This window comes from Periplaneta americana, chromosome 6 (assembly GCF_040183065.1).
Source record: "Periplaneta americana isolate PAMFEO1 chromosome 6, P.americana_PAMFEO1_priV1, whole genome shotgun sequence".
Lineage (NCBI taxonomy): Eukaryota > Metazoa > Arthropoda > Insecta > Blattodea > Blattidae > Periplaneta > Periplaneta americana.
Window position 1 is genome coordinate 58,773,165 of NC_091122.1, and position 26,989 is coordinate 58,800,153.

At 35.6% G+C, this 26,989-nt stretch overlaps 1 protein-coding gene across 1 annotated transcript; it reads right to left on the bottom strand.

The window, feature by feature from the left end:
- Window positions 1–334: 334 nt before the first annotated feature.
- On the bottom strand, window positions 335–25,672 carry LOC138702199 (testis-specific serine/threonine-protein kinase 1-like). Its single transcript, XM_069829803.1, has 4 exons — window positions 25,485–25,672; window positions 16,096–16,286; window positions 8,926–9,003; window positions 335–547 (listed from the first exon to the last, which is right to left on the bottom strand). Exons 1-3 carry the CDS (start codon window positions 25,656–25,658, stop codon window positions 8,931–8,933), a joined length of 438 nt encoding a protein of 145 aa, XP_069685904.1. The 5' UTR covers window positions 25,659–25,672; the 3' UTR covers window positions 335–547; window positions 8,926–8,930.
- Between the last annotated feature and the right edge of the window lie 1,317 nt (window positions 25,673–26,989).

Genomic DNA, 26,989 nt, shown 5'->3' on the forward strand with positions numbered 1-26,989 from the left:
TTGCACCAAATGGCGTCGGCGTCTATGTTAGAAACACAAGGATGCATGCTATATGCACAGGAAATAGTTAAAAAAAAACACACCTACCAATATACATAAAATTAGGGAAAAAAAAGTCGACTTTAATAGTCCAAACTCTTATGCAACCTATACTATGAAACGAGACAAAACAGGTTAAATGTTCTCAAATGTGAGCCACTGAACACCATCCAACCAAATGGTGATTTCCACTGAAATACTATGCATTAAAAAATTATCCCAGACAAATAATAGAAATTGGACACTGATATTCAATAATTATATTTAATTGTCATATATTACAGTAACAGAAAAAAAATGCATATATTTCATTGCACCTCATGACCAACAGTGTCAAATGTGGTCTGCAACGTTTGGCCTAGCCTCATAGGTACAAATTGTGACGCCATGTCGATGTGCTTCAGAAAATTCTCCACGTAATCCAATTTAGTAGACCTTAGTTGTCTCGTTTCCGAAATTTCTTGGAAAATACACTGACAGATGATGGACTGAAGAAAACTTGACCACTCTGAAAATATTTCAAATACACAACATATAAACATATTATACAGTACATCATATGCTTAAAGAAATTCTGCATCCAGAAATAAAAATGGTATTAACATTAGACACAAATACATAATATTTCAATTATGTTGCATTGGCATGTAATAGTATAACAGATATAAGTACATTGGACATTATGAAATAGGATGTGCAATCAAAATTCCACTATTTTAGTACATTATGCAATAAGCCTATAATGGCAGTCATTAAGAAACGAGTATGTTTGTTTATAAAACGAGTGCAAGCGAGTTTCATAATTTTCATACGAGCGTCTTAATTACCATTATAGGCAAGTTTCGTACGACTTTTTATGCTCGACCATATTTCTAACTTGAAATTATTCATAAGTTTTCATGTTATGGTTATGTAAGTGACGAACGGGACTGACCTGAATTGTGAAATGTGCGCAGACGCGAAAGTATTGATTTTTTCCGAGGCACGAATATCATTGACCTTGATATAACCTAGAGAACATTAGTCTTGATATAACCTGGAAATTGATTTAGAATTGAAAAACGAGATGACAAATTGAATTTATTTGAATATTATTTACAATTAACGCTAATTACACTAGTCAACAAGGTTTTTGTCACAATGGTGAAAATGGTAATTTTAGATCAATTTTTGTGTGCTGATAGCGGATCTAAACTTGAAAATTTTCCATCACGCACCATTTAAGAGGAAAATTGGAAATTGTAAAAAAAAAGAGGAATGAATTTACTAAAGAACTCGGGTATCGAACTATTGACTTTATTTAAACGGTTACACAGTATATTCATACGTTTCATAACTTATTATTGCTCAGAATATACTAGAAGTGTATTTTAAGGAATAGGTTCTTTTAAATATGTGAGTCTGCATTAATAAGGTGCGTAGTGGGCGATATATATCTGTATAACGTTATTGCTTTATGGCGCTAGACCAAGTGAAAGCACTGAGAGGGTGGGGTTTTAGAGTGAAATAGATTGCATTTTAGGATTAGTTGTAAATTTTTGAGCTTGTGACAAGTTGTATCGCTGGTTGTAAGTGTTCATCTTCGCGTTCATTTACGCTTTCTGAGAATGAAAAAATCTCGTCGTGCGTGTGTAACTTCGCCGGACAGCTTTTGTTACGTATGTGGAGAATTTACGGCAAAATCGCAGCGCCTGCCTTTATCAGATAAGTTGAAACAAGCATATTATTGCTATTTTGAATGTAATGTGTGTGATGAGGCCAAATCGTGGGATCCCCATGTGTGCTGCACAACATGTTACTCAAAACTGATAAAATGAATGGAGAGAAGAATCGAAGTATGCCGTTTGCAGTTCCAATGATCTGGCGTGAACCGACAAGTCATGCAGAAAACTTATTTCTGTTTAACAAAGATTACGGGATTTTCAAAGAAACCAAGATCTAAAATTGAATATTCTAATGATCAATCTGCAATAAGACCTGTACCATAAATGGACCAAAACTCCCTATTTCTAATCCACTTTTTCAATTGGAGGAATAGGTTCTTCTAATATTACAAACAGATGACTTGGCTCAACCATCAACAGAATCTGATCCGTCCTGTAGTCCAGAACATCATAAAGAACCCAATTTAATTCAACAATGTGAACTGAACGACTTAATAAGAGATCCTAATCTCACTAAACAACAAGCTGATATTTTAGGGTCTAGATTGCAACAATGGAACCTGCTAGCACCAGATACTAGAATTTCATTGTACAGGAAGAGACATGAACGGTTTTCGAAGTATTTTATAATGAAAAATTCTATGTGCGCGTATGTAGATATAGACGGCTTAATGGAAGAACTAGGATTTCAGCACATCCCAGAGGAATGGAAGTTATTCATAGATTCTTCCAAAATAAATTTAAAAGGAAAGTTAATGCACAAAGGAAACACTAAACCATCTATTCCAGTGGCGTATTCAGTGGATATGAAGGAAACTTATACAAATTTGTCAGTGTTACTAGATGCAATCCAATATAAAACATACTGCTGGAAACTCTGCGGAGATTTGAAAATTGTCGCCTTATTGCTCGGACTTCAGGGTGGATTCACAAAATACTGTTGCTTTCTCTGTTTATGGGGCAGTAGAGCGACTGAAAAACACTATATAGTGAAAGACTGGCCTCCCAGAGAAAGCTATGTCCCAGGAGAACATAATATCAAGTATGCCCCTTTAGTGAAACCGGAAAAAGTACTGCTTCCTCCTTTACATATCTTGGTTTAATGAAGAATTTCGCTAAAGCTATAGATAAAAATAGAGAAGGTTTCGCATATGTAAGGAATATGATTCCGAAACTCTGTGAAGCTAAAGTGAAAGAGGGAATTCTTGTTGGCCCTCAAATTAGGAAACGTTTGAAAGATGAGAGCTTCGAAAAAAATTAACTGTTGAGGAACTAGAAGCTTGGGATGCCCTTTGAAGTGTTTTAGTGGGTTTTTAGGTAGTAATAAAGTTGACAATTACCAACAGCTTGTGCAAGAATTCCTGCATAGTTACAAGAAGCTTGGTTATCAAATGTCTTTGAAAATACATTTCCTACATTTCCATCTGGACTTTTCCCCAAAGAACTTAGGAGCTGTAAGCGATGAAAAAAGGGAAATATTCCATCAAGATATAGGCATACACAGGATGGAACAACGATATCAAGGAAGGTGGGGTTCTAGTATGAATGGGGACTACTGTTGGTTTTTTGTTCAGAGAAGGTGAGTCAAACTACAAGAGGAAAAAATAACTAAATAAATAAATAAATAAATAAATAAATAAATATATTTTTAAAAATCTAGCTTGAAGTCTGTACATGGTTTTTTACTTCAGTATAGGGCTCCTAAGTTATTTGATTTGAGATTTTAATAAATTTAATTATTAAATCTTAAAAAATTAAAGTAAAAGCTTATTTTGAAGGGAAAAAAAGGAATATAACGCTACTTTTCCTTATTGTAATTATTATTTATGTAGCGTTATTATTTTTATGTGAAATGTCAGTGTATTTTGTGTATAAATTTTGTATCTTAGGAATTTATTTATTATCACTGTTGTAGTTACGTATTTTGAAATGCACGAAAACGTTTTTTTTTTAATCAAAATACTTCCCCTTCTGTCACACAAAAATGTTACGTGTTACAGATTTTTCACTGCGATTTTCGTAATCAGCAGGGTCGATTTAGTAAAAATCAGCTGATTTCATTTCTGTGCCAGACAAAAAGTTAAAATTTGTTGACTAGTGTTATTAACAAAACACTGTCTGTGTAAGGCGTTACATTAGGGTTATATTGTAAACACGTTGGCTTTGATGTGGACGAGAAATGAACAATTATTATTATTTATTCGCTTCCATATCACATAATATAGGCCTACACCTGTAAAATAGAAACACGTACCTAATGTTTTAGTTAGAAATATAAGTAGGCCTACCGTGCAATAGCTTATTATCACAGCTGTAGTATGAAATAAACGTCACATGCATGAATTAGTCAATTAGTCATGTAATAAAACTCAGGCCTAGTGTACAGAACTTCTTGCCTATTGATTTATTATTATTATTATTATTATTATTATTATTATTATTATTATTATTATTATTATTGACTCTGTTTAAATATTGTCTTACAACATTTTTATGTAAAGTCGTTTGTACTGGTAATCTTAAGCTGTGTGCTGACATCTGCTCTTTATGTAGTACTTTTTTATTTGGTTATTTAATGACGCTGTATCACCTACTAGATTATTTAAGTAGCATCAATGGTATTGATGATAGCGAGATATTTGGCGAGACGAGGCCAAGGATCCGCCATAGATTACCTGACATTCACCTTACGGTTGGGGATATAAGAAAAAACCTAACCAGGAAATCAGCGGGAATCTAATCCGCGACCGAGCGCGACTCCGGACCGACAGTTCTTAGCCCACTGAGCTACGTCAGTAGATATTTATGTATTTTATGGTCAGTTTAACAAGTAAAAAAAATATGATTCTCGGGAGGAATCTGGGATCCATTTTCTAAAATATGTTTCTATAAGTGTAGAAAGATTGTACAAGCGTTCTACTTCTAGAGCACATTGTTTTCACACGATGTAAGAGTGGGTGGCAATATGCCATTGAACTGTCAACATCTGTATAATCGCTCTTTCACTTAAGCGGCATATTTTTATAATCTCAGATGACGGTATGATAAGACTCCCATTATTCTTTCGTTAAAAAAAAAAGAAAAAGAGATTTTGTTTACTACTGGTAGGCTTACTTACTTATTGGCTTTTCAGGAACCCGGAGGTTCATTGCCGCCCTCACATAAGCCCGCCATTGGTCCCTATCGTGAGCAAGATTAATCCAGTCTCTATCATCATATCCCACCTCCCTCAAATCCATTAACATTCCAAGTACCAAATCTCAAAACCTTATTCCTTTGTTGTGGTCGTGCCAGAGAATCAGTCCCATTCCGAGGCTTATTTGAAGGATTCGTAACAAGCTGTTTTTTACGGTGATGGGTTGTTAGCCCTTCGCCCAACCCCAAGCTGGAGGACCACCCCTCATCGGCTGTCCGCAACTGCTTATTCAATCAGGGCTATAGAAGGAATAGCCCTGTTATTCAATATATTCACAGCTACCCTCCATATCTGGAGGCCGTCTCCTCGATCCGCAACCTGAGGACGCCCCATGCCGTGGTGATAGGGACCCACAATACATGGCTACGTACCATAAGGTGAGGTCTTTAGATTTATTACACCATAATTTTCTTAATGATTTAACAACTAAGCCAGCAATGAATACAATCACATTTTGACAATATTGTGTCATTGAGAAGGATTTAAGAATGAGGGAATTGCAATCAATGTCTGCAGTAGAAGAGTCATATCCCTTCTGATTCTCAAAACACTGAGGATTATTATATATTGCGTTAGGTGTTTGGAAAATACCATTGGGTATATAGACATTTTTAGCGGACATCCCTCTCTTTGTAATATAATTTAGATAAATTATTTACGTATTTTCTAACGTACATAAAATAACATAAGTAAAAATATTCCATGTATTCGGTCATAGGAAATAGAAATAAACTAATAAGTCTATTTATGAGCAATATAAGGCGTTTATATTTAAAACAATGCTTAGTGGCAATATTTAGATTTACTTCTGTTATTTTATATTAGACTTTAGAAAATACATAAATAAGTTTAGTTATGTTACAGTGAAGGAGGAAATCCACTAAGAAAACGCCCATATACTCAATGGTATTTTCTAAACTCCGAATGCTTTATAGCAGTGATCGCCAAAAGCTGTGTCGCGAGCGCATGCCCCTGTCTCCACTCAAGCGTAACCATGACGTCTTATCCCCACCCTCTGTTTACAGCCATCACTTCGATTTATCAGCAGCGGACGTACGCATGTAATGTTTTTTTATTGGGTTATTTTACGACGCTGTATCAACATCTAGGTTATTTAGCGTCTGAATGATGTGAAGGTGATAATGCCGGTGAAATGAGTCCGGGGTCCAGCACCGAAAGTTGCCCAGCATTTGCTCGTATTGGGTTGAGGGAAAACCCCGGAAAAAACCTCAATCAGGTAACTTTCCCCGACGGGGATTCGAACCCGGGCCACCTGGTTTCGCGGCCAGACGCGCTGACCGTTACTCCACAGGTGTGGACGCGCATGTAATGTTACAAGTGTGTAGGATAATATGTTTCGATGTCTTTTCGAAAACAGATAGTAACTAAAAACTTAATTTTAAGGAGCATGGAAGGAAAAGTATTTATTTTGTGCAGATGGCAAAAATATTGGATACTTAATTATTTGTTGTAAAATTTTAAATGAAGTATAAAATAACAATGTACGTTGTCATTATTTTTCTTGTTATGAAGACTACCACGCCCTTACCTGTAACTTGAATAATAAACGAACAATAAAAAGTAACGGCTTCTATGTCTCAATCGGGGTAAAATACTTCGACGTTTTTTTCGACGTATGTAGTGTAATTTGTATATTTCATTAATAAATAAACAATAAAAATTATTGGCTTCTATGTTTAGTAGGTGTAAAATACTTCCACGTTTTTTTCTACGTATGAGTGTAATTTTAATATTTCATTAATAAATAAACAATAAAAAATATCGGCTTCTATGTCTTTATCTTCAACGTTTTTTTTAAGTATGTAGTGTAATGTACAACTTCGTGACCAGCCTGGTACGTTTTTCTAATTTCAAATTACTGCTGATGTAAAGTACACGCTCTTTCTATGTTAAATAAGAAAATAAATTTATGTTATTTTATTAATAATACAAAAATAATTAATAGGAGGATAAAAAATTAACATGGAAAAAAGTATGTATAGTTAATAAGTAGAAGAATATTATATTGCTTTCGTTTTTTGGTCACAGTCCGTCTCTGCATTGTTATTCACAACATTACCTGCGGAGATACCCACTACACCCCTCTCCCTACGATAGTGGTGTGCGGGTTGCATTTCTATTACGTCACAATTTTGTGGTGTTTGACAACCACTGCTTTATAGAAACAATCATTCGTGCTCGTCAAACATGGCGTCGCGCGAACCTGCGCGAGAGGTTTCAAATTTGTACACAACACCAACGCCAATTGTGTGTCTAGATATATAACTACAACGTCTTTGTTAAATATCTCATTCTAAAATTGGTTAATTTCTCAATTCCACCACGAGGCGCTGTCTGCCAAGGTTTGGTGCTCACAGAAGAAATACTCAATATGAACTAAAATAAATGATTAAAGAGTAATAATAACACAAGTGTTATAAATAATAAATAAGAAAATAATAATAATTATTATGTTTAGTTCTGTTAATTATGGTAAAAGCGTGACCTTTAAAGCAGGGAAGAGAACACATAGTAACTTGTTCAGTTTAAGTAACCTGATGACAGAGGCGTAATTTTGTAGTTCATTCGCTGAGTAGCATCCCTACGCTAAACTGCGATGTTTCAAAGTAATCACTTGGGTAATTATTTACCATAACTTGTACTAAGTTTTATAATTTCACTCACTATACTGATACATTTCACTTGATATTACAGATTCAAGAATCATAGTTTCAAGATTTTGCGACTCAGTGGATTATAAGCCGCATTCTTCGAAGGAACAAGCTTTTCAGTTAAAGCTGCTGCAATGTTATCTAGAAATGGCCTAACAAATTTCACAGTAATGATATTAGCAAGTCGTTTTTGGCCGTCATCATCACAAATTGGCGTTGCAGGAGAGGGCATCTACACAGTAACGGCTCAATTTCCGAACACAAATTTTCTAATATATTCTTGTTTGGTATTCTCTTTCGATGATTAAGCAGCTGATCAAGAACAAATTTTGCATGAATACTGCCTTCATCGGCCTCTTTCTTTAAATTTTCCAGTTCTTTATGTAACTGATCTCTGTCAATTAGTTGGAGTTTTTCGGTTGTTTTTGTTACCTCATCTTGCTTCTCTTGTAACACCTGATTAAGTCGTGTAATTTTCACATGCAATCTGTTAATATTTCTTTTTAGCTCTTCAATGTTGACAGGGTCTGTTTGCGTCGCTTTATGGTCATTTTTAACTCGCAAGAAGGAAATGCCATTAACTGATGCTGAGCCACTCGGAACATATTATTCTTTTCTCTCTTTCTTTCTTTCTTTCTTTGTTAACCTTTTAAGTTCATTTACACGACCCACGCCACCCGGGCCTTACAGGGCCGCGACCTGATGGGAGAGGAATTAATCTATGGATCACATACATACTTTTTTGACCACACAAGGACATGGAGGGCCTCCCCGGATGAGGGATCAGCTCAATGCCAGGGCCACCTCCGATACAACACAAACTTTTAAGATATTACACAGCATGCACTCACACATATGAAAGGATTAAGGGAAGGATCGCCGTCCATGGCCGGACTTTCAAGAGGTACAATCCCGGCATTTGCCTGGAAATAACTGAGGAAACCATGGAAAACCTCAGTTAGGATTGCCGGCCCCTGGGATCGAACCCCGGGCCTCTCGAATAAAAGGCCAGTCCTCTACCACGCCGCTAGCCCGCTAGGTTGACCATCTTATTCAAATAGTGAAAAACCAATATTACTAAAAGATTTATGTTTCTTGGGTGGAGGGAGATTAGTTTTAGTAATTTTTCGTCGTGGTCTTTTGATATCTGTCACTTTATACCTAGGATAATGAGGGAATATTGTTGGCACAGCACTTGGTTTTAATCGTCTAAATTTCCCATTATTAGAATAATCTTCTTCCCTGAAATGTAAACTACAAACGACTGAAGATGTGGAGTTGCTTTTGCAACGAAGTCTTGGCGTGAAATCACTTTAACCCATTTTTTGCATCTTTCCCTTACTTTCTTACTTACGGCTTTTATTGCAGCCAACTGTTTCGCTTCACTTTTCGTATGTTGGGGCGCTTTGTGACGTCTGGCTCCAGAAGATCCCTGTGTGGCAGATACGAAATTTGTAAAATTGTTTACGTACACTGACATCGTGCTACAAAGGGGTTGTCTCAGAATAAATAAATATCAAATAAATAATTAAATGAATAAATAAAATAAATACATATAAGTAAATAAATAAATAATAAATAAATAAACATAAAAATAAACAAACAAATAAGTAAATAAATAAATAAATAAATAAGCATATAAATAAACAAACAAACAAGTAAGTAAATAAATACATAAATAAATATATAAATAAATACATAAATATATACATAAATACATGAATAAATACATAAATATGCAAATAAATATATAAATAAGTAACTAAGTAAATACATAAATATATACAGTGACATCATTTTATTTTTACTTCAATTTTTATTGCACTTGAGTTTTTTAATGTACTTCACTCCCACCCCTTCTACTAATGAAGTTCAACAGTCCTCCACACAGATCCAAGACTGTATATACAGTCATAGTAGCCTTACGGTCATAGTAAACAGTACGTTCCAAAAATATGTTCGCGTTTTCCAGTGAAGAAAGAGCTTTCAATATTGCATCATTTTCCATTTGTCTATGTCTCATCCAGGTTTCCCCCACCTGCTTCTATTCGCCTCTCTGTAAATGCTATTGGCTGGGCTGTCTTAGCTCTATTCTAAGAACATCAATTTTTGTTAGGAATTGGACGTCTACGTAATATTATACCCATACAATTGTTTAAAATAACTTAAATAAAAGGGCCTCGTTAAGTAATTAACTGTCACGTGATTTCCTCCCTTTCTACGACGCTGCGACGTAAGCACTTGGACGAACAGTAGATAGCATGTCTGAGTAATTTTATCTTTTCGGATAGGGCAGAAGTGAATATTGAATTTACAGTACGTAAGGTACTCTTTTATAGAGTAGGTACAGAATTATTTCAACATGAGTTACTGATACGACGTACGAACCTGGTAATTGGAATTATTGGAATTACGTACAATAGTCTATAGAGCGATAATATGCATATTAGAAATGAACGCCCATCATTTTCAAAAATGTGTTTAAATATTCATATTATGATTATTTATCAATTTAATTTCATTCTCTATTTTGTACGCTAATGTGCTGTAGACACTATAATATACACTGCATAATGAATACGCCCGCATGGAAAGCTCAATTGCTGAGCAAAAACACTCATTGTTAATACTGTACTGTAGTTTGATTAAACAAAAACCTAATGAAAATTATCAAACTCAAAATTTTCTAGTTTACGTAAATGGATGAACTACTCTTCTTCCCTCCTATACCTACTAAAGTGATTTGTTTGTATATTACGCCAGTATCATCGAACTCCAGTTGTGGAAGGGGGGGTAGCAAACAGTGTTTCCGGTTCTTTATCGTTGATCCAAGGTTATAGCCAGGTTAATATTAGAAATGTTAGTAAAAATAAAATGATGTCCCTGTACATTTCAACAGACCATATAACTGGTATTTCTGCAGATATAATATAGCCTAACGTAAGATTTTTCGTAATGCGTCCGAAGCTAATGGTTGCAATCCATATCACGGGAAGGTTGGCGAGTAATATTAAGATGACGAATATATCACAAACCTATTCATAAGATCTATCTATAGTTAGATTTTGAATTCCATCGAAAGATGGTACCACATAGCAAAATCACGATATCTACAAAAAAAAAGCTACTTAAAAATTCATCATTTTCAATATAAAAGTAGCAAGGCAGAGTAAGTTCACTAGAAGTGGCAATGCTATTCTCTGGACCTCTCTTCCGTACCAAAAAAAAAAAGAAAATAAAAAAAAAACTTCAAATGCAAATCGTGGTAGTCTAATTCAAGTCCATGCAATTATATCGTGACAGAACATTACAGTACATTAAAGTCCATCGTCTTCGGTTTCTAAGGATTTCTGATACTGATAGTTACTTTACCATTTTTTTTTTTCAAAAAACTTTTTCTATGTCAATTATGTCTAGATTTAAAATAGTATTAACGGACCACGGTGGTGTGGTAAGTCAACAAGGGCAGTTACGAAACTCGCATTTGTAGTCAATATGAATCAATAACCTTAGAATCAGATGAAGACTGATGACATTCATGGATCACTAAGGATAACAGCGATGAACTCCGAAGTAATACTTGATGAATTTACTGTCAATGTACCTAGGTAAGGACCAGTGGCGTAGCGTAAATGTAAGCTAAAAATCTCAGCTGCCCCAGTTAATAACGCCATTATAAATCTGCAGTTTGTAAACAAAATTATTTATTAATTTTAATACGATTTATATTTACGCGTTAAATCTTGTGATGCGGCAGCTCAGGATGACTTGTGACGCACTCTCCTGTGTAATCCACATAGACAAATAAATAGGTAATCCACCCCGCAGATTTTCCATCCCTTTCTAACTAAACTACCCTGGTCGCAAGGCTAGCAAGAAGCTAGCTTTAGCATTAGAAAGAATTTAGCTTTCGAGTTATGCTTTTCGTGAGTTGTGTTCAGTTGAAGTGATAGTGTCCAGAACAGTCTAGTATATACAGTCACGAAGCTCAATACATAGTAAATATGCAACTATAGATAGTTGCTAACCACTAGGATCGCTATTATCGCCTCATTACAGACAATGCGAAATAGTACCTGCACGGTCTATTGTTCCTAGTACCCTCATAAACTCAAGCTTCGTAACTGTATATACTAGACTGTGGTGTGTAGTGTGGCTGATATAATAAATAATGAGCGAAATAACAGTTCCTGGCACTAATTTATGTAGTCAAAAATATCTTCTGATAAAGATTTTAACGTTGATTGACGTAATTTTGCCAACACTGTATCTATTGACCGTTATTACTGTGATTTCTCTAAATATAACAGGGAGTGAGCTATTGTTAAATTATATGTATACGCAGGGCCGCCGACAGAATTTATGGGCCCCTATGCAATATTGTACTCGATCCCCTTGAAAAAAGTAACAAGTTACCAGCTATTCTAACCATAATAATTATTTGCAAAATAAATAAGAGATAACTCCTTACACAAATACGAACTTAAAAATATACATTTTTATTACGTTCAAAACTTTTAGCAAAACTTTACATTAGCACAATATATTATATTCATAAAACATTATTCCTAAACACCTGTAATTTCTAACTTGCAGTCCAGCATCAACAAACAACTCTCCTTGACTTCACTGATGCAAAATCATCAAAATTTAAAGACCTAGCAAGATCGCTCTCAAGACTAAGGAGGCCAAGGTTACTCAGTCGTTCTTCACACATTATTTATCTGAATACATTTTTTATTTCCTTCATTTTGCTGAAGGATTTTTCAGCATCAACAACTATTACAGGAATTGTATAGAATGTTCTAATGGCTATGCAAATATTTGGAAATAAACTATCCAGTTTTAATTCCCTCAGACTATTTAGGAGATGCATAGATTTCAGTGGGCTTGGCCCTAAATTAGAGGCATGAATTGATTTTAAATATTTCGGCTCATCACTAATCTCTTTGTTAGTGTCTTCATAATATTTTTCACGCAATCTACCACCCATATTAATATCTTAATTCCTGTCTGTCCTTGTGCTTCTCAGCTCCCGACTTATGTCTGTATTTGTCCATTGTGCAGTTAAACCATAACCGGTAACACTAATGAACAGAATTTACTAGACAAACGACAACGAAAAGACGTAAGTTTCGACACGAAACATACAATGTACTGGAAAGGAAACGTATCCTGCGACTTCGGTTTGGGAGAGTTCACTAGCATATTGTGGTGGGCCAGCGGGGGGTCATTAGTTAAAAAGAATAAGCCAATAAATAATTGAACGTGTTCAGTACAAGCGACGGGAACATACAGTAGTTCAGGCAAATGCCGGGGCCCTCAAGTGTCGTGTCGGTGAACGTTAATGCAGGAAACCGATATTCTATTATATAAAAGTCAAATATTTACATTTGAAGCGGTAATTTGTATTAATTCTACTATTGTTGAGTTAATATGTCAAATGTATGTAACGAATGTTCTTACAAAATTTTATAGTACCCGTATGTATCTGTGAATAATTATTCATGATATTAAAAAGTAATCAGACTCACTTAATCTCACGGGCCCTTATTGCTCACGGGCCCATATGCACTCGCCCCCTTTGCCCCCCCCTTCTCGGCGGCCCTGCGGTATACGTGTCCATTGTTAGAGATATGTTTAAACCATGAAATCGTATTTTACTACCATTTGAGGTGATGCTTTATTGGTGTTACTTATGAGGTTCCAACCAATCTTCGGACTGCTGACTTGACATGGACTACTATTTATTTTAAGACTATATTTTTGCAATATGTTTCCTCATACATGAAAGACAGCTTGAGTTAGCTTCCCCTCGTCAAAAGGTCATGCTACGCCACTGGTAAGGACCAGTCAATAACATGAAACTATCATTCATTTCAATATGGGATTAGCAGTTTGAAACTTCACCGGGAGAATTTGAATAGACAAGATAATGTATAATATCTTTGTGCGAGATCGTGCGTATTTGCTTGGTTTCCGCACAAAACCAATCCGCGGAAAGTCTAAAATTCCACATTCAGTATTCCCAACCTAACACACATAACAATTTCCCTCTTCTTACCGCTTAAGTGACATATTGATTTTACTGCTTTAGGCTTTTAATATATTATTTTTAGAGACGTTCAATATAGTAATAATTATAAATTGGAAACTTACCACTGCAATTTCACCTAAATTGCACTGTTAATTATTGTTTTTAAATACAGAAGCGTGCAAATTAATCCGAACACGACATATTTTTACATTTTCTCTCATTGTTGGTCTCACAGCTGCTCATACCGCTTAAATTGACATCTGTAGTACGTGTAATTCCATTGTTGAAGATCTGTCATTATTTTTTTATAATATGTGACATTTTGCCTGTCGTTTTGTACTTATAAGCATTTCAGTTGTGTTAAAGACTTAATACTGCAATCCTGTGTACATTCTGACTGTCGTCTTCACAAATGAATACAACTCCACGAAAACGGTCTAAAATTATAAGTTATAATTTTATAATTTATAACATTAGCAGAGCATTCTTCTACGACACAGAGGCAAATTGCTGCAGAATGTCACATCGGTTTGGCTACTGTTCATTCGATCATAAAACGATACAGGGAGACTGGATCCATCACACCCCAGAAAAAGGAAACTGTGGCCGGAAAAGGAAGACTTCACCTGCAGATAATCGTTTAATTGTCAGGAAAAGTAAATTAAATCCTAGACTAACTGCTGTCGACTTAACCCGCGAGTTAATGGCTACCACTGGGGCGAATATTCACGTCACAACAGTTCGGCGTAGGCTTTTGGAAGTTTGACGAAGGGTTCGTAAGCCTATTAAGAAGCAACTGCTAACCCCTGTTATGTGCAAAAAACGCTTAATGTGGGCAAAATTACATCAACACTAGACAGTGAATGACTGGAAGAATGTACTTTTTTCCGATGAGTCTCATTTCGAGGTCCACGGCCACCGTGTTTCTTACGTACAGAAAGGATGCGAAAAAGTAACAGCAGCTCATCTCCAACAAGCACCCAAATAAAGTAATGTTTTGGGGTTGTTTTACACATGAAGGGCCTGGAGCATTAATACCTATCAAGGGAATGATGAATTCTGAAAAATATATTCACTTATTGGGAACCAGAATCGTACCCCAGCTGCAAAAATCATTTCCGGATGGCAGAGGTGTGTTCCAACAAGACCTGGCACCATGCCATACGTCTCGAAAAACTACAGAATTCTTCAACAAGAAGAATATTCAGGTACTCCCCGGGCCAGGCAACTCACCCGACATCAACCCCATTGATAACTTGTGGTCAATTTGCAAAAGGAGAATGCTCTACAAAGGAGAAGATGATTTCTGCCTTCATTGGTGTATGGTTTCGCGATGAAGAAATGAAGAATATTTGTGGGAAATTAGTGGAATCCATGCCAAATCGTCTCAGAGCTGTAATTAGGAACAAGGGAGGCCACATAGATTACTGAGGTATGTCTTAGATCCTTTTTTTTTATATCATCCCGTTTGAGTGTTTTTGTATAAGTAATTACGTTGTTCGGATTAATTTGTACGCTACTGTATTTGCAAAAATTAAGTAAACTCTACAACTCCACTAAAGTTACTGCATTCGTGATGCAAGTAACATTAAGGAAGCCGTGAAAAAATCAACAAGATTCCAGACTCATCATAGACTGGGGGGAAAAAAAAAGACAGACGTATATCACGGCCTGCTGGAGTACAGTAAACACAGAAAACATTTTAAAGCAACAATGTTGAAGATAGATATTTTTGTTTTGCAAATTTGCCGTCATTGAACAGAAACCAAGATGAAGATTTCATTGCAACTAATTAGAAATTCCTCTTTCAGTATGTAATAAACGATCTTCGCACAAAATAATGTACGATACACAAGCGGTATGTTTTCTTTCAATTCTCGGAAATGAAAAAAGCTCAACTACGTTTTGCTTTTTCAAACTTTTCCTCGAACATGAAAACTCAACATACCGCTCTTGTAACGCATATTACTATTGTACTAATGAATAGTACTGTTAAAGCACCCGATTTCATCAGTCATTTCGACACTTCACGATCCTCTCGGTACTATCTGACATCACAACCGAGGGAACACGCAGGGGGTAGCCAGTAGTATAGCAATTGCTACCACTGAGATTTTTATTTTTTACGAGTATTTTTTTAATATTCTTATGAGTTCCATACATGTTTTCTCAAACCCCCAGTAAAGAATTCAACAAAAGCGAGTCCTTCGAACTATGAATGCGTGCGCAGGTTATATTTCAGAACTGGCTATCTTTATGTTCAATTTTCTCTCTCCTTGTCCATCAGTTTCCTCTAAATTTCTGAACATCTTGCTACCCCTGAGATTGGATCCTGTTAGCGCCCTTGATCACAACACAAAAGAGCAGAAATCTAAACTGAGCAATGCTTATATTACAGTAATTCCAATTATTATTTATTTTATACCTTAAAATAATATCTTCTATTAACTTATCATGCAATTAAAACATAAGTAATCTATAACTCACGTTATGAGTTTCTTAGCTGCAGAGCTAATCGGCGATTGCGCCAGAGTTGGAAAAGTCAGTGTCTTTGATGTTTGCATTTTTACCATTTCCTTCACATTCGATTCGTCAAAAGGCATTGTGCCCGTGAGCATTATGAACAATATGCAGCCTAACGACCACACATCGGCCTTCTTGGGGTTGTAAGGGGTACCCTGCAATTGATTACAAAACATCACACATATAGCTGAAGTTTTTAGTTTACTTTCATGAATAAGCCGTATACTGCGTGTTCAATTCAAAGTGCGTCATGTCTCACTGTATGTCGTCATGTGGCTAGCCAATGAGCCTAGAGAATTCAATCTTCCTACATTTCCGAAGAGGCGTATTACCTATGTGCAAGAGAAGTTGCCTAGCAAGTACGGCGTACATTCAGAAGAGTACTTACCGATACGTACAGTAACGCCGGTAGTGGCAGGAATGTGAATTGTTTGGAAACACGTACTCAGGTGAGTTTTTTTCTTGCTGTCGGGATATGGGAAGAGGGTAAAGATGATTACTTACGTACAGTATTTGTTGACATTAACTTCGACGGTCAACATGGACACGGAGCATTTGATTTGTGTTGTGGAATGTTGCCGTGCGCAACAGATGATAATAAATACCCTGGGTACGACTTGCCCGCGCAAAACACAGTCGAAAGAGGTTATGGTAGCACACAGACCGTGCAGGCCGCCATCTGTTGCTACGATGTTTAAGTTATACCGTACACGTTCTGAAGTTCAGATTGAACGCCTTGATTAACAGGAAACTTCTCTGACATGAAAGCTGAAACTCGCTTCAAATCGCTGACTCACCAACAGTGACGTCATGACACACTTTGAAATGAAAACCCAGTAGTGTAAAGTGCCTGCGTGGACTGAACCGCTGATCTGTCTCGCAGGACGTTCGCGTTCGAATCTCGGTCAGTCCTGGTATATATTAGGCCTAATTGGAAAATCCATAGTGACACTTGTGGCGGACAGGGTCTCTGTTGGTGTTTTTTCCGGGGTTCTCCCGTTTTCCAATCTACTTCATTCCGTGAGATCTCCATTTCATCATCATCATCTTCTTCTTCTTCTTCTTATCATTACCACGGCATTCTGCGATCGTCGCCTGGCAAAGAGCAGAGAAAACTGGTTCGGGCACGAGTGGAGTTGCCTGCTTGCCACCCGAATACGCTATGAAGCTTAGCACAGTCAGATCGAGTGGATTGGGAATGCGCCTACTTGGAGTTAAGAACAATAGACCAAGAGCTAGTCCATGTGTATGGTCATGTAACTTCTCCCCCAATAGAATAGAATAGAACATACTATGACAGGAAGAACAAGTCCTTGCTCTCTCTTAGGCCCAATTGTATAAAACTCCCTGACTAAAGATCAACTTTGATCGAAGATCGAAAAGTGAACCGAGTTCAGATTCTTCTTCTATTGTATAAAATTTTTCTGCGATCAAATTACCTTGGTTCAAATGCAATCTAAGTTCACGTGAAAAGGATTTTGCAACATCGCATAAACAGGTGAAATATGTGATGCGCCGACCATGTTGTACAAGTTTGTTCAGTGTTGCCAATCTAGCGACTTTAACTCTTTTTCAATAACAATTTCTTTTAACTTTTGTATTGCTTAAATAGGGGTTTAGCGAACTTTTTAGCACCCCATAGTGACAAAATTTAATCTTTCTTTGTTGATAATGAGAAATCTAGCGACTTTACAACTACTTTTTGGTGACTTTCCGTACACACTGTTGGAGACACTGGTTTATTTGTGCAATGTAAATAATGGCGAACAATAAGAAGAAGGTTGACTGTTCTCCAAATTGTTATCATGTTATGGTGTTTGATACTGCTAAACATAATAAAGCTTTATAAAACGACAAATTGAAAATTTATGAATGTACCTATCACAATCATTAATAATTAATGGTTGTTATAAACATAATATAATTACAGGTTATGTTACTTGATACTGCTGTACACGATAGAGCCTTATAAAATATAAGATTGTTTGTGTATTAAGGCAAGAAATTGAATATATATATATATATATATATATATATATATATATATGTGTGTGTGTGTGTGTGTGTGTGTGTGTGTGTGTGTGTGTGTAACTACCATATCTATTAATATTAATAACAATGGTTATTCTACTTGTACAGTCTGCCACTCGTATATTTTAAACAGAAAAGAAATAGGCCTAACTGAACTTGGATCATCTAACTTAATCGGAGAAATTTCTTCAGTCAAAGTTGACTTTAGTTTGAGACAAATTAATCTCAGATTAGACTTTATACAACACAAAATTCCAAGTTCAGCTAGCATTGGAGCAAGATCTTGTCAGCCATCTCGACTTAAAAGGAAACTCCCTCAAGACATCCTTCTTAGTGATACTGACGACTCTTCATAATTTAACACAGAAAATCATCACATTTCTGTTCACATAATTCACAAAAATGTTTAATTAATTAATTTAAATTAGAGCCAACCTCAGCAAGATATTCTGCATATGATATTCTATAATTTAACAGTGGTCTGTATAGCAAGTTTGCTGGTCGACCAATATTAACCCATTAGTGCATAGTGTCGGACACAAAAGAATTTTGTTGTACAGGTTACAGTGTTCGAGCTAATTTGTTTAAAATATGCTATAGTGCTTCCTCAATGCAGTAGCTATATTGATTTTAGCAGTTTCTGTTTTTCAGCTTGAATTTTCAATGTTAGAGAACATACATTGTTAAGATAGCAACCAAGCAGTACGATGTTGGGCGCAAGGGGTAACTAAATTGATAAATTAATATATTTTATAACAATGTAATTTTTTGGTACTAGGCTTATACTATTGTCAATACTTCCATTATTGAACCAGCATATAAAAATCTCCATTATTGTTAAAAGGTTTGTTGTTAACGAATTGTAAATGTTCACGTCCGAAAAAACGGACGCTATGCTCTGGATACAGTTACAATGGAATTTGTAATACGAATGCTGTTATGATATTTTCGTTACTCTTTTTCAGCCTAAATGTGAACGAGATATTGAAATAATTGAAAATAAAGATAAAATTGCATAAGAGGAGCTCATTTATTATGTTATATCACCAGACGATGGGTTGGACACATACAGACAGCCACAAATCTGATGAACACGAAGCCAATCTCAATCACCTTGGCAGAAAAATGCTTATTAGTGCTTGTGAATTACAGACTGCTTGTAAGGACAGTGATGGTGTTTCTGCAATATGAGGCACGTCCAGAAAGTAAGTTTCCCTTTGGCCGTTTAGAGATAGAAACAATTTCTCTCACGGAAAGATTTATTGGAACAGATAATGCAACTTTTGAGCCAATTTCAACATATTCCCTACCGGAATTCAGACATGTGTCATACCGTGGGATCAACTTTTATATGCCTGTGTCGTAGAAGTTTGTCGCCTGGGATCGGAACCAGTGTGTGACAGCCACCAGCACCTCTCTCCTCCCAGACGCTGTGAAAATACTGACAGGATAGGAGTTTGTTGAGGTGTAAGAAAGATGGTAATCGCTCAATCTCTTACGGCTCGGTGCATAACAACTCTTCTGCCAGGAGGTGTTTCAACGTCCACCCTACAGCCCAGATCTCGCTCCCTAATCAATAAGGTTGGAATTTCCGAGCATGGAAGATATAAAGTGCCTTTTTTATAATTACTATACATCTTTGAAGTTGTTTATGCATCTCGCTGAAAAAAGGGATTGCGCTACGGGATCGGAACCAATGTGTGACAGCCGCCTGCATCTCTCTCCTCTCTGACGCTGTGAAAATACTGACTGGACAGGAATTTGTTGAAGTGTAAGAAATATGGTAATCGCTCAACCTCTTACGGCTCAGTGCATAACTTCGCTTCTGCTGGGAGGTGTTTCAACATTCACCCTACAGCCCAGATCTCGCTCCCTAATCAATGCAGTTGGAATTCCCGAGCATGGAGGATATAAAGTGCCTTTTTGATAACTACTTTACATCTGTGAAATTGTTTATGCATCTCGCTGAAAAAAGGGATTTTCGCTACGGGAACTTGACAGGAAAATAGAACAGAAAAATGTCCTCTGAGAATTCAAGAAAAAACGTGACAGATTCACATGACTTCAGAACCTGTAATAACGTCCTTATTGTTCGAAGTAATGATAACAGCGTTGTTACAGCAGCCACTAACTTTGAAAACATGTCTATATCTACTATATCTAGATGGTGAAGTGAAAAATAATGTAAAGTTTCCAATTCTCAGCCTATACTATTTTCTTAGAACAACAAAGGAATGGGAGGAGTACATAAGATCGATCAGTATGTGACTTCATACAGATCCAGAATGGTCAGAAGAAATGATGCTAGGCAATATTCGCATACATCTCGGACGACAGTGTGGTTACTCTACAGGAAACAAAATACTGGCAAAACGTCTACAATTTCGACGGTTTTTTTTTTTTTTTTGGAATTAGCACTGCTAATAACATACGGACAAACAACATATCAAGGAAAAACTGCACCTACGAATATTAAGGATGTGTGGTTATGTCGACTGACCCACTGGTTCAAAGAGAAGATGTAGTAAGTGCAAGGACAAACCCAAATTTATTGTATGTTGCAAATGTAAAATATGTCTTCACCGTAAATGTTTCACAAAATACCACAACCAATAGGAAATATATGACAATTTTTACCTAAAGTAAAATAAATACGTGGCAGTAAGTGATTTTGAGTGATTAAAGGGATCTTATTATTATAAAATACTTAAAATAAGAAACAGCAATGTAACTGATCAGTGTGCATAGCGTCCGATTTTTCGGACGGCCTGTATTTCTCAAACAAGAAAAAAATAAAATGTTTTATTGCTTAATACGTGTTCAACTGATGCTAAACAGCAAATTTTTACGAAAAAAATTATTTTAAATACAAAATCCAACTTTATGCACTAATGGGTTAAACATAAAAAAAAAGTTCAGCTAGCACAAGGATCAATTTAACCTCTGATCTAAGATTAAATGGTTTATACAATCGGCCCTTAAAGTTGCTATTTCCGTGATACCCCTAATCCCGTGATACTTTTTAAAAACTGAATGTATGTCAAAGCTTCAATATTCGACCATAGCGCAAGACATCTTTCTCGAAAGGGTGCATCTTTCGCCTATAGTCCGGATCAGCTTACTTAATGCCGTAAGGGTGAAACCTAACCATTTTTCCACTATTATTAAATATGCTAGTGGATTATAGTGATTTTCTAGCTCTCAGGTTGAATTTTCTTTTACCAACTTCGTTTCGAATTTCGGATACTCACAAATATTACAACTGGCAGCTATTTTATAACTGTTATGTTGGCAGCAATGATTTCGGTTTAAAGTAAAGCAAACTGATGAAAATGGAAGTAAGTAAATGCATTTTTAAGTTAGGTCTCATGAATCAAAAACAAAAGCAATAAATTTCATGTTGCCTGACAAAATAAACTGTAATATTAGATCATACTAATCCTAATTACCAACATAATATGCGAGAAGTCCAGGAAGAAAATATACTATTTCATAAATAAATTATTGAACCATTTACGAAAAACCTCGCAACATGAAGATGAGATAGGTAAATAAGCAAGACATTGTTATTATTAACACGTTATTATTATTATTATTATTATTATTACTATTATTATTATTATTATTATTATTATTATTATTATTATTATTCTACACGTAGCATTTTGTGGTATCTCGTATTAGTTGGCAACACTGAAGAAACGGCCAAATTGACCTTTTAGGAACTACTCTTACGTGATCCTCACTATACTTTTGGGACATCAGTGAACTTCCTAGCAAGATACCCAATCCCGTGACATTCAGTGAAAAAACGTATCACGGAATTAGGAGTATCACGGAATTAGGCAACTTTACCCTATATCAAGTAGAAGGAGTCTGCATTGGAAATGTCACAGAACGACAAATCTCTATTTATTCTATGATGAAGGATGGGTGGACCGGAGAAAAATTATGTTAAATAATGGCTGCCACATATATTTTAATCGCATGTAGGTCTATCTTTATTACATTTTCTCAGTTTAGTCCCTCAAACCGATTAAGAGCAAATGTTGGGTAACTTTCAGCGCTGGACCCTGGACTCTTTTCGCCGACATTATCACCTTTATCTCATTCAGACGGCATATAGCTAAAACCATAAAAGTTGGTAAAGCGTCGTAAAATAATCAATTAAAAAAATTCACTGTGGCTAACTTCCACATCATGACAATGTTCCAGGAATTTTACAGTTGATCAGAAAAAAATTAGTATGTTTACTGTAAAGGCATTGTGAACTCTATGCTTCAGCTGATCAGAATTATTATTATTAATTTTTATTCTTTACAGTTTTCAAGTGGATTTAGACACTTGCAAAGTCTCCAACAAGTAAAATACTTTTCCTCCTAATACAGGGACATCATTTTATTTTTACTTCAATTTTTATTGTACCTAATTTTTTGAATGTACTTCACTCCCATCCCTTCTACTACTAAATTTCGAATCGTCCTCCACACAGAACCAGTCAAAGTGCGTATGCAGTCAAAGTGCCTTACGGTGATACTAAACAGTACTGAGTTAGTGAGTATAGTACGTTCCAGAAATATATTCGCGTTTTTCAGTGACGAAAGACTTTTCAATATTGAATCATATTTTTGTACAGGTACTGTCTTCCGTTTGCCTACGTCTCATCCCGATTTTCCCCGCCCACTTCTGCTCGCCCCTCTGTAAAGGCTAATGGCTGGGCTGTCTTAGCTCTTTTCTGAAAACATTAATTTCTGTTAGGAATTGGGCGTCTACGTACTATTATACAACTGTTTAAAATAACTTAAATAACAGGACCTCCTTCCTTTCTACGACCCTGCGACGTAACTACTTGGATGGAAAGTAGATAAGTAATTTTATCTTTTCGGATCGAGCAGAAGTGAAGATTGAATTTACAGTACGTCAGGTAATCTTTTATAGATTAAGTACAGAATTATTTCCACATAAGTAACTAGTGCGAAGGACGAAAGTGGTAATTGGAATTAGGTACAATAGTCTATAGTGCGATAATATGCACAAAAGAAGTGAAGCCTGTATCGAAATGAACGGCCACCATTTTCAAAAATATGTTTAAATATCCATATTATGATTATTTTTCAATTTAACTTCATTCTCTAAACTGTACGCTAATATACTGTAGACACTATAATATACACTGCATAATGAATATGTCCAAATGGATAGCTCAGTTCATGAGTAAAAACACTTATTTTAATACAGTACTGTATTTTGATTAAAGGAAAACCTAATGAAAATTATCAAACTCAAAATCGCGATAATTCCTAGTTTACGTAAATGTATGAACTACTTTTCTTCCCTCCTATACCTAGTAAAGTGATTTGTTTGTATTTTACGCCAGTATCATCGAACTCCAGTCGTGGAAGGGGTAGCAAAGGTATAGCCAGGTTAATATTAGAAATGTTAGTAAAAATAAAATGATGTCTCTGTATAATTCACTTTAAAACACCATGAAAGGGGAGGGTGAAAACTTAAAGCTACGTCATAGTGAACTATTACGATAGCCCTTGACGACACCAACACCAGTTGACTAAGCTAAGGTTAGCTGCATATAGGCATACTGGTTTCATGTCCGTAGTCCAGCCAGCCTTCTCTATATGTCAGCGATCAGAGAAATGTTATGAATATGATATTGGAATAGAGGTCGCTCAGAAAAATATTTATGCATAGGCATAACATGGAGAAACGAAAGAATCTCGAGAAAACCCTTAACTTCTATCTTGTTGACTCAAGTGTCACTATGAATTCTTCAATGAAAAATCTCAGAGTGATCAAGACTCAAACCAAGACTGCTTGCATGACAGGCTAATGGTCTATATCACGCAGCGATCGCAGGGGCTAAGGTAGATCTAACCTTAGAAAAGACGTGTCAGCATTCGAAAAAAATCCAATCTGTGTTGATCTGTAAATACTGTAGTATAAGGTTTTAAGTAATGCAATATTCAAGCGTGGACTTCAAAGAATGTATAGGGTAACTTAGTCGGAATAGGGTCAAAAATTACAAAAATCAAGATGACGCTTAACAACTTGGTATTTATTAAACATAAAATATACCAAAGTTTAGATTAGTCTTTAAGCAACAAATCGCATTAGTGTTAAATTCAATAATAACAAAAACCTATGAACGATATATGTTAATTTCACTCTACTGCACGACCCTATTCACCTGCCAAGTTAGGCTAAATCGGGTCAACCATTAGGGCGAATGGGGCCACTCTTACAATCCTCTTTTGGATCACCAAAAACAAGATTAAGTTCCAAATTTTAATAATTCAATCTGCATTTGCCATTTCTCTTGGCCCAAACACACTGTTCGTGGTACCATTCTTTTCCGCCTCTCATGCATTGAATCCAGTCTCCAAATTTCTCTGAGCGGGGATCACTGTATTTCACGGAACAGAATCTACAGGTCCTTTTCTTGTCTCTGATTGAACGTTGTTCGATCATCTTTATTTTTTAAAGGCGGTGTAGGCATAAATGCGTAACTCCATACAGATCGGCTGCATGGCGTTGACTCCTCCCCTCTCGAAATGCCTTAATGTCTTTCTGCATTTGGTCTTCAGTCCATGCACGAGACGTATTGTTTATATTACTAGGCATCTGAGACAAATATATGAATAAATGGACTTAAAATCCATGTACAGACATTGACCCCATTTACCCGTAATAGTGTGACCCTATTCACCCGAAATGTAGTGGCATTAGAAACCATAGGTTGGTACTACTAACGTAAGCTTTACAGCATCCTCAATCCCATAACCTATGCTATAAGAAATGCACTTGATTCTATGAACAATTCAGGGAAATTCTGAACTACGTTCATTGCACAATAACGGAAACCTTAAAAACGATAATTTAAAATACAAACTACAAATAGCTCTTGCCTTTTACTATTTCCTCCATTATTCACAGCTTTAACACAAACATAAACCACAAGCTTAGGCGCCAAACACATAGAAGAAGTTCTACTGATTGACGATAGATGGCACCACATGATAGAAAACATTTATGCTTGCCGTGGGAAAGAAATATCTGAAACTGACCCGATTCAACCACTGACCCGATTCTGACTAAGTTACCCTATAAACTGTAGATTACTGAATAATATTGTATTCATTCAATAACATGTAACATTTAGGAGAATGTTAGTTCAAAGCACTACTTTCTGTCAAGTATGCTAAAAGTAAGCTTTTTAGCCGAAATGGAAATTTATGGTTTTGTTGTAACGCAATTGCATTCTTCATAAAATGAGTATCTTTCCAAATACTTTTCTAATGAACACTTACTAATATAATTTCAGGTGCCGCGTAGGCAACGCTCCCGCAGAATGTGTCGCTCATTACGCGGCGGCCACGTTCATCACGGCATTTCCGAACAAATCCGAAGTCCGCTACTTTTATATAATTCTTGGATACCATGAGCACATTTTCCAGTTTCAGATCGCGATGTGCTAAATCCATTGCATGGAGGTAGTCTACGGCGGATACCATCTGCCTGTAATATAGGTAAATATTTTAGATAAATATTAACTTACTTTAGGGTAATAATACGAAAATGTGAATTCTTGATTGTTCAGTCTTTAACTTATTTATTGTAGCAAAATATAAAAAAAAAAATTTATTAACACATATTAATGAACGTTTTCGCCCTTATTATGGGCATCATCAGAATAATAAGTAGATATCTATGTAAAAGTAAGTAAATCCATGTTAAACATATTGCAATAAAGTTTAAAATAACCGTCAATTAAAAATAAATGATTAAAATTGATTGACAAGGTTACATGTGAAATTTATTGGAAATTATGCATCTATACTAATAATAAATCTGTAGCCGAAATTTTTCTGGTAATTTTCGATTTTCCAAAAATAATTGGTCCTAACATATATCATTAACCACCCTGAAACCGAAAATCGCTTTTTTTTTTAATTTTCGTTTGTATGTCTGTCTGTATGTTTGTTACCTTTTCACGCGATAATGGCTGAACCGATTTATATGAAAATTGGAATATAAATTAAGTTCGTTGTAACTTAGATTTTAGGCTATATGGCATTCAAAATACTTTATTTAAAAGGGGGGTTATAAGGGGGCCTGAATTAAATAAATCGAAATATCTCGCTTATTATTGATTTTTGTGAAAAATGTTACATAACAAAAGTTTCTTTGAAAATGATTTCCGATAAGTTTTATTCTTTACAAAATTTTGATAGGACTGATATTTAATGAGATAAATGAGTTTTAAAATTAAAATAACGCCATCTAAGACGGTGCAATGAATTAAGAACAAATGACTTCGTCTATAAGGGGCCTTTGTCAACAACAATCGAAACAGGGGCCTTGGACATCAACAATCGAAAGCTATTAAATATAGCCTACAGAAAATTTGATAGGCTATTTTGTACATTCGTTTTCTGTATTTCTTAAAATAATATTTATGTACACTCATTTTAATCTCAGAGAATTAACGAACAACGAGAGTGTATTGATTTAGTATGCAGTAATAGTACGTTAGCTTAGCAATCCATTATTTTATAATTTAAATTTTAACTATGCTAAATTGAATCGTGTTAAAATACATAAAATATATATACAATAAATGCAATGCAAAAAAAATTGGGTAATGAGCAAAGCAGATTATCTTGCGCTGTTGTAAAAGTTGTTCCCTGGATCAAACGTCCTATTTTAATTATGTAATTACTTTATATTTATTTCTAACAGGTGCAGCGGAGCACACGGGTACGGCTAGTATTTAATTAAAAAGAATATACTATCTATATGAGATGGATTAAAA

Excerpts from the sequence above, each read along its gene's own strand:
- LOC138702199 (XM_069829803.1), bottom strand. The coding sequence starts at position 25,658 with ATGGATTTAGCACATCGCGATCTGAAACTGGAAAATGTGCTCATGGTA. Across the intron at positions 16,287-25,484 it reads CGGCACCTGAAATTATATTA|GGTACCCCTTACAACCCCAA; the intron begins GTAAGTGTTCAT and ends AATCAATTGCAG. Across the intron at positions 9,004-16,095 it reads GCAGCTAAGAAACTCATAAC|GGATCTTCTGGAGCCAGACG; the intron begins GTGAGTTATAGA and ends TCTGCCACACAG.